Consider the following 9,778-nt stretch of genomic DNA (forward strand, 5'->3'; position numbering starts at 1 on the left):
TGTAATCTTGGACAGGGGGGGGGGTGGGGGGGGCGTAAAGCACAATCAATATCGTTTGGACCTACGATTTTTTTTCTGCATGATGCTCCATCAGCAATAATATCACCAGCTGTCTTTACTGTTCCAAGCACTTTGAATACAGTTACTGCCATTCTATTTAACTACGACTCGTATTAACTTTTTTTTTTTTTATAGATGCCAAGGTTGCTCTCTGCAAGGGGTTTTAGGGGTGTCATCAATGCGGTACTCTTGGGATATTTCCAGGGTAGTCTAGGGGTGGACTTCACAGTCAGCGGAGATGAAAATTTCGTTGGCAATGCGACCACATTGATGAACGCCCTCTTGCAAGAGAGTATGGACAGCGATAGCCAGCCACTAATAGCAGACAATACCACTCTTCTTATCAACATGGCATCTCTTAGTGTTACAGGTATTAGATCTGCCATTGAGTCTTTTTTTGAAAGATTTATATCATCTGAAAAATTAATGAAATGATTACACGTTCATCCAGAGACGACCTTTTAGATTCACCTGTTATATTGTATTTCAGTGCCAGAGGGCAATTTACTAATAGTTGTGCCTATAAAGTCGTTCAAACATACCTAAAATACGTAATGCAGGATATGTAATTTGTGTTCTTACTACTGAAATTCAACTATTTGTAGCCGCAAATGAATGATAATATTCTTAACGAAGCAAATAAGAAAGACATATGCATAAAAAACTGTTGTCACATCACTATAGCTTATAGCAAAAGGATTACATATGGAAGTTTCTTGAACGACTTGTATAATTGCATTTGTTTACCGGGTGAAGATGCACACAAATCAGACGATTTTTATTTGATACGACATTCTAATCATACTTGAATAATTTTATACCAAATCAGTTTTTCATTTTGTTTAGATCATTAGGTATAGTCGATTGATTCTTCGTGATTTATATTGTTGTCCTTGCCTGGAAAACCTTTGAAGCATATGAGAGGGATTTGTGTGTGCAATTTTCTTTATGATGCGTTTAAATTGAATTTGGTTATGCTCAATTAAATATATGCAAGCACCCTTAGCACGTTTTTGTTGAATATCCACATAATAATAATAATAATAATAATAATAATAATAATAATAATAATAATAATGATAATAATATTAATAATAATAATAATAATAATAATAATAATAATAACAATGATAATAATAATAATAATAACAATAATAATAATAATAATAATAATAATAATTATGATAATAATAATAACAACGATAATATATTATGTCAACACCAATGATGATAGCATTCATGACTGGCACATATATTGCCAATTATGGGGATCCATTATTATTATCCCTGCTTTTCAACACGGCTGCCATTACAAGCATTTTAAGGAATAAATTCACCCAATGGTTTCCATTTTCCTCACCTGGGTCTGGTGTGGCAGATAAATAACTCTTTCGTTTTTTCGTTTTAAGAAATTACCGATGTGGATGAATGTGCTGATGGATCTCATGACTGCGCAGATAATGCTCTGTGTATTAACACCGATCCAGGACTAGGCTTTGAGTGCCTCTGTAATGAGGGCTACGATGACCTCTACCCAGCCACACTCCCTGGACGCTACTGTATGCTCGGTACGGATATATTAATCTATTGAATCCCTTAAACACTGCATTTTACGTGCATTGCTTGTCTCCACCCAGGTGGTACATGGATTCCCGGTGGGACAGATTCATTGTGGCTAGATTTAGGAGAAATGAAGTGGGCCTGTGACGGCATACTGGAATGCTTGTGAGTGGAATGGAAGATGAGCAAAATCGGCGCAGAATCGTATCCGATTCACAGTCCAGAGTATAGAGGCATTTGAGTAGTCAATATTAGAAAAGATGTTATACAACAACAAGAACAGCCTTAATCCCCAGCGTGTTAATTTATATAAATTACATTTCTGTTCAGGATTTGAAATAACATTAGAATAGAGCACTACTGTTTCATAATTTCAAGTCGCATATTCGCCCCTTTAAGCATCAAGAGCATGTTCAATTTCCATTTCTTCTCATTTCTTGCTCCCTTTCTGAGCATTTTGCCAACCCTTGATTATGCATGTTGGTTTCCACCAAAATATTCCATTTTGTCCATTAATTAAATGTTTTACCTTTTCATAGCATCTGATACAGCGGACAATACAATTAACGAGGCGGGTGAGTTCGAACAAAATGTTTTTATTTCAATATTGCAATCGGAGAAAGTGATGAAGAACTAAATGATCTACGAATGCTAATCCTTTACTCAAGCATGTGCAATATTTGTGTATTTATTCATTTTTTTAAAACGGTTAATTAAAAATAAAACGTATGCGGCCAGATGACCGAATTGCAGATTCTTTAACAATCAGAATAAATAAAAATGGATACATGTGTGTAGACAAACGACGCAATGACGCAGGGCACCGATATACATACACGTACATTAAACATGTATAAGGACAGAGAAAGCGAAGTAACATTTGATGTAAATTTATGTTCAGAACTCAACAGTACTTGGTAACTTTTGGGAACAGTGCATTACCAAATACACTGGACTTGTCCATGATTTCCAATACTTGTCGTATTCTTACAGATGATTCCTTAAACGTCGGGCTTATTGCTGGCCTTGTTCCTGGCCTGGGCTTTGCCTTGGTCCTCATCTTTGCCTGCACTGCATATGCATGCATGAACTTTGTCCGCATTCAGAGGGAGAAGCATATAGCTCAATTTGTGATGAGAGGTCGACCTTCTTCCTCCCATCACTCTAGCGGAACCTCGAACGACCAGGTAGGAATGCTTTCTTGTGGCTTTATAAGTGTGTCTAGTAACTATGAATAACTCTTTAAAAAAATTGTTTTAGAAGAATCCCTGGCATATGGAATTGCCCGATGATTTATGTAAATATATTTTGGACATGTTTCGTTTTAATTGACAGTTGTTTGGTTTGTATACGCCGTGCTGTTGTCTGTAAACTTATATCATAATTATGCAATATCTATCAGGTTCATATATTTGAAGATTTATCAAAATTGATTTAAATTCATAGCAATGATTTCACATTAAATGGCCTTTATATTTTTTGTTGGAATATGCATGCCCAAGTTTCCCTCAAATTGTTAGAGATTTTCGTTCTCTCACCCATTTACATCAGATGTAATATTATGTGGCCTAGTAAAGTGAAATTTAGAAATGTTAAACTTGTCTGAGCTAGTACCGTTACATAGTGTACCTGACCGACATTCAAAATTTATTTTCTTTCGTCTGTATCAGTGATTTTCCCGTTCATAAGTGTATAGAAAAATATATGTGAGAGGATATAATGATACAAATCTGTCAAGCCACTACGAATACGTTCGATCTTGTAGTACTTTTATGTTAATGACATGCAAATTTCAGAGTGACCTGTAGCAATTTAATCGACCTAATGTTAGAAGGTTACGTAATCATAGCCATATTAGCAAACCAAAATGAGGCAGAACGACTTTCTTGACCATGGGATACAAATATCTTGTAAGTTGTAGCACATTATATACGATTAATTCCTTAATGAAATCATTTGGCATCGTTAAATTAAAAAACAAACAAACGTATTTTCTCGTTGATTTAAAGCTGTCGTACCGCATTGAGAGCTCGCAATCAGATGTGTACTATCACATCACTGGCTCTAACAACACACGTTCAACACTTGGGACTAGTCAACGAAGTGGAGATCGCCGAGTGCCGAGTAGCAAACGCTCAGGCTCAAGTGCCCGATACAGCACAGGGGTTAGCAACCACGATTCTATTTGAGTCTGCAGTCTTAAATAACAATTTCAGTTCTAGTTACGCTATGCCGAAATGGATCTTTAACGACTACGTCGACGTCAAGTACTGTCCACGTATAGGTCATACACCTAAATGATAATGACAATGGGGCACTCATATACATTTTGATAATCTTGTTCTTTTTAAAACATAATTCTTTAAATTATATATACACTGTCGCTCATAAAGGTGGAATATTTTAGTTTTACCCCAATTCATGGAATTATTTTAAAAATTATTTAAAAATAATAGATCTAGATAATAGTATACATTCTCAGATTTTATTGAATAATAATTTTCCAATGTGTGTTTTGCGGGACTGCTAAAGCATGTGTATGCTACTATGCTAATTAACTAGGGGACTTACGCCCTCAAGTCATAAATGACAGTAATGAGGATTAATGCCCCACAAAAGGGCACTAATATAGCACATCGACACGGTTTTGATCCTGGGGCCTTACAGTTACGAGGCCATTGTTTTGTCACTGAACCACGACTGTACGCAGCGGGGGCCAGGGTAGGGGGCAGTTTCCATAAATAAAAAAAATCACAGAAAATGCAATACATTTTCAATAATTTATTGCATTTTACCCCGGTCCCCAACATAAAAAAATCCTCTGGACAGTCATGCATTATGGCTCAAGGCATGGGCACACAGAAGATTTGTTTATGTTGGGGACCGGGGTAACATGCAACAAATTATTGAAAATTTATTGCATTTTCTGTGTTTTTTTTATTTATGGAAACTGCCCCCTACCCTAGCCCCCGCTGCGTACAGTCACGGTTGAGTGACAAAGCAATGGCCTCGTAACTGTGAGGCCTCATGATCAAAACCGTATCGATGTGCTATATTAGTGCCCTTTTGTGGGGCATTAATCCTCATTACTGTCATTTTATGACTTAAGGGCATAGGTCCCCTAGTTGATAAGCATAGTAGCATACACATGCTTTAGCAGTCACGCAAAACACACATTGGCAAATTATTATTCAATAAAATCTGAGAATGTAAACTATTATCTAGATCTATTATTTTTAAATTATTTTTAAAATAATTCCATAAATTGGGGTAAAACAAAATATTCCACCTTTATGAGCGACAGTGTACATATATTAAAAACTCTTTACTATGGTTAGCAACAGGACTTCAAGACTGATTTCGTTGACAAATACCATTTTGATTACTTGTCTTTTATCATAACCTTCAACGAAATTATATCGTTATTGTAATACGTAAAAAGCAAATGATCATGCAATTTTGAAAGTATTCTAAAATAGATTAAATCATCTCATGACAGATGAGTGTACAAAACGAGTAAGACCTTGATTAGACTGCACTATCTTTTACCACAGCATACATGTACTTCAATACCTTCCTCAAATTATAACATTCAATTGTAACACAAAACAATAATTCAAGTGAAAATAAAAAACTTCTTATTTTTTTTTAATTTAAAGTTGCCTCCACGCATGGGAAGCTCACAATCCAATCACTACAACAAGTACCCAGGCTCTGACAGCAAACGTTCTATTAAGGGGTACGGTCAGCGAAGTGGAGATCAAGTGTCGAGTAGCAGACGTTCAGCCTCGAGTGGCTTTTACAACAGCGGTCTCACGATCCATGAATGAACAGGGAACTTTTAGGTGTACTGTTAGAAGCTCTACTGAAAACTACACTGTGTTAATGCTACATGTATATAATGCCCTAAAATTAAAGTACTTGGCTATTTCATTTCCCATACGAGTATTGTGTTGTTCTGCCGATGAATCGATATGAAATGTATTATTTCACTTGATATTTAATCTTACCTAAACAATCAATGATCAGATATTCTAAAATCTAAGATGTGGTAAATAACGTATGGAACAAACAGTCTGGAATATCGTAATATCAATTAAATAGAATCAAAGGCCTGGAATTAATTCACAGATTGGAGAACGAAGTTTTCAAAACATTAACCTGGTAATATAAAATAGGTTACCACGTAAATTGTTTTCCATTACGGTAACTCCTACTAAATCATTTAAGAAACATTTTAAAACTAGTTTATACATATGTAAATGTTAGCATTGTAGTAGGATGTGTTATTGTTTTGAATATTCTGGACTCGGAGGTTTTGATGCTGTTGGTAATCTGCTCTGTAAAGCGCTTTGATCAGCTTTGAATCTGATATAGCGCTATGAAAGAACCTAAATACTGTCATATTTTGTTATTCCTAATGTTTGAAGTGTTGAATGTTAAACATGCAAAACCTTGGAATGTAATTCACTCTATTATTCGTACAAGTGCATCTATTTAAACAAATATCAATATATTATAAAAAAAACTATATATGTAAATAAAACCCTCGTCGATGTATCGTATATTTGAAGACATGGAAAGTAAGTGAACCTTAATTTAGAACTTTAACTAATTTACTTACTATATATGTTTATATTTTGAGGATATTTTTCTATATCAAAGTTTTGTATTCATATATGTATGAATTGTTGCATATTATACAATGGGGATTTACTATTGGACTGTGATAAAGCTGTAATTAAGATGTATCTTACATGTAGTTCCGTTCTGCTATGTCTTAGATTTCATGAACGTTTTGCGAATTCAAAACTTTGGAACATACTATTCTTGAATTAAATGTTTCTAGTTTAAATTCTTAGGAATCATTCTATGAAGCTAGAGTAGGTCGTATGATCAATATTACAAATATAAACTAGGATCACAATTAATTTTGGTCATAAGTGTTTTCAGTGATTTAATTTAGTTTCCAAGAACTGCATAATCTTGATACAGCAGATAAAATATGTACAGTAATTGACTATACTCTTTAACTGGTCCATGTTATTTGCAAGATTATTGAAATGTTATATCCTTTCTAATATATTATAGAATATGGTAAGTTTTTACAATCTGTATCAAACTTGGTGATAAATGAACTCCATTTAGAGTGAAATTATTTGGGAGTGCAGTAAAAAAAAAAAAAAAAATTAATATGATGTATAGAATACCATGATACTCATGTCGTATTATGGGTTCTAGGAAAGACCATTCGTATGCTAAATATACTTCGTCGTTACTCGAAAGGCGTAGAAAGAGTACCATCCTAAAACGACCTAAAACGGTGTTGACTAAGTGGATAAGTAAGGTTATGATGTGATGATGGCATCCTTACAGATTATATATAGTTAAAACTGAATTATTCATTATCATTCGGTTATGAGTCTACTAGGTGCACAGCAGATAGAGAAGGGACATTTTTACCTTTTCATGGGCCTTTGTTCTATCTGTATCACATGCGTGGAATTTGTTCACACAGAAACGTTTTTTTTTGTAGCAGGAAGGGGACTTGTCTTGATTTGTTTTTAAAAGGAAGGTAGCTCCTCTCCTCAGCCCCGTCCCCCTCCTTTCCCGGCGCTACAATTCTTAGTTTGGTATCTCGTTTAACGTTACTGCTGTTATGGTTCACGCCCTGTTCTTATCCTTCGATCTGAATGAATGGGTCCTATTATGAAATTAGTGATGACATAATCTGTTGTTTTAGGAATGAGGTATATGACGAGATGTTCTTACATTTGTTTTATTGATTCTGTTTTACGTCATCAGGTATTATGTACATTTACAAAGGGTAAAAGGAGGTCGTTTTGATGGTAAATGTGAATCCAGGTACTACCCATAATTCAACTCAGTTGAGCCTAGTCGTGTCAATAACAATTGTATCTATTGTGGTCAAATATACGGCAAGCCTCTCACAAATTTGATAGCTCCAACCAAACTGGAACTAGATTTTGCCGACACCAACAAGCCAACCACAAATTGACCAGCAACTGAAAACCTAATTATGTAATACCTACCGGCCCGCAATTTTTTTCTTCCCAAACAGGTTTGAAAATTACTAATATTTCCGGTCTTCTGATTCGCTGATATGTTAAGGTGTGGTGCGAGTAGTGCCGTATCAGCTCAACGTACCAAGGAAATTCACCTACCAAAATTCACATTTGATATTGGATATTTTGCAAGAATGAACAAGCACTTTCAGAATAAGTACCCATGAACATAAGATTACACGGTGTGAAGGGTTCAAGACAAAATTGCAAACACCAAATCAGGAAAGATCACAAATATAGACCCCCCTCCTGTATTGTAAATGTATCCACCTTCCCCTATTCTTTACTATTCTATCATCATTATTTTGCATTTGCTATTTCTATTTCGATTCTATTTTATTATTGATGTACTTCTTTTAAAATCGTTTTTGTTGTTGATCTGTGTTTAACAAACTGTTTTTCTTTACGGACCACTTCTTTTCGACATGTTCAATGTTTTTATAACTTTCTTGTTATTGTCCATGAATTTTATGAATAAATCTTAAAATCTTGAAATATTGAGACTTATAAATATTGTTCGAATCGAAGTACGTACGTGTGTGCAACTTATAAACTGTGTGCATAAGCAGCTATAGACGCACGAGCCAGTCGTTTTTAGGAAATTAAGATTCACATAATTTTAAAGCTAGTAAACACAATAAACACAAGATAAACACAAGATAGCCAACATAGTGGGATTTGGGGTGTATATATTTATCTTAGACTTTCATCTATCAATGAAAACTTTCTACTTTTAATTAATTAATTAATGTTGGTAAGAATAATTTTTGGATTGTTTTTAACCCGTTGTCTTCTGAATCAAACAATACAGGGACCATTCAGCTACCGTATACAAAGTGTTAAATTGACTTGCTAACATTGTTAAAGGTTGATGAATAAACGGTGTAATCTTTGAATGATATGTTACTTTACATTCCTTGTACTGCACTTACCATCGAACAGGCAAAAAATCCAGAAAAAATTCTTAAACCACAAATATATTTATGGTTTGATTTGATATCATCACTGTGAAACACCCTCTATCAGTGATTAACAGTAAATTCTCCCAACCTGTTTTGATTTTCCAAACCGTTTTTCCTTGAAAATAAGACATAAGACAGGCTTTAAAAATCTTTCAACACTTAAATGTCTGGAATAATATAGAGCTAAATCATTCCTTTTTGACAATTCACATTCACCAAAAATGTAATTAGATTGTAATAATATAGTTGGGAGAATTAAGGAATCGATCAAATCAGTTTTTTCCGATTTGTATCATTATTAATGGTTCATTTTCACTCAAACTTTCAGATTATCTTTAATTTTACATCTATCATTAAAGTCAGTACCTTAGCACCATTTCCCCTCATCTGAACAATCTTACCAAGTCCCTATAATGTTTTTTCTAGAGGCCTTTTCCAAGGTGCTGTACCAATATCAACGAACTATTGGTTGTTTGTTATAGCACAGCTGTTATACTGTTATGTAATTAAAACTTGAGAACACTGCTATCTCAAATTGTTATATGGGCTATATTTCATGAAAATGGCAACGCGTGTTGAGGTCTTAAAGTGTAACATGGTCTAAAGTGTAACACGACTCCCTAGCTCCTGAAAAAATAGTCGCTGCGTGCGCGCGGCGCGTACGCACAGCTGTAGCTAGCTAGCTGTACATGATTGTATGTGTAATATGCTCGCTCTCGCTTATGCTACGGTCACAAATGGTTCGTACGAACGATAATTTCGTACGAATCTCCCTGTTTTTCCATTGTCTTCTCGAATTTCCATTGTCTGAAAATCGTTCGTACGGCGTTCGTAGCAGTTCGTAATGGCATTTGTGACCGAGGCTTAAATTGGGCTAACTAGCTAGTTGGCAGCAATAATTCAACATCTTAAAAAGAGGGAATAAAGACCGATCAGAGCACATAGTTCCATGAGTAGGTATTTTTTGTTTATCCCATACACAAAACGTTGCCAATATAGGAGGGAAAATGAGATAGAAAAGAAAGGAAGAATAGAAAGAAAGTAAAAAGAATTAAATAAAAACGAAGACACATAATTATTTATAAAAAAAAAAATTATGGAAGAAATGAA

General features: G+C 34.7%; 1 protein-coding gene across 1 annotated transcript; it reads left to right on the top strand.

The window, feature by feature from the left end:
- Positions 1 to 382: 382 nt before the first annotated feature.
- Positions 383 to 6,593, top strand: LOC115920725 (transmembrane matrix receptor MUP-4-like). Its single transcript, XM_030977245.1, has 6 exons — positions 383 to 430; positions 1,470 to 1,628; positions 2,160 to 2,195; positions 2,614 to 2,807; positions 3,630 to 3,785; positions 5,280 to 6,593. The coding sequence occupies exons 1-6, from the start codon at positions 409 to 411 to the stop codon at positions 5,448 to 5,450; spliced, it is 738 nt and encodes a 245-aa protein (XP_030833105.1). The 5' UTR covers positions 383 to 408; the 3' UTR covers positions 5,451 to 6,593.
- Positions 6,594 to 9,778: the final 3,185 nt, after the last annotated feature.

This window comes from Strongylocentrotus purpuratus, unplaced genomic scaffold (assembly GCF_000002235.5).
Source record: "Strongylocentrotus purpuratus isolate Spur 01 unplaced genomic scaffold, Spur_5.0 spur5_scaffold_9, whole genome shotgun sequence".
NCBI lineage: Eukaryota > Metazoa > Echinodermata > Echinoidea > Camarodonta > Strongylocentrotidae > Strongylocentrotus > Strongylocentrotus purpuratus.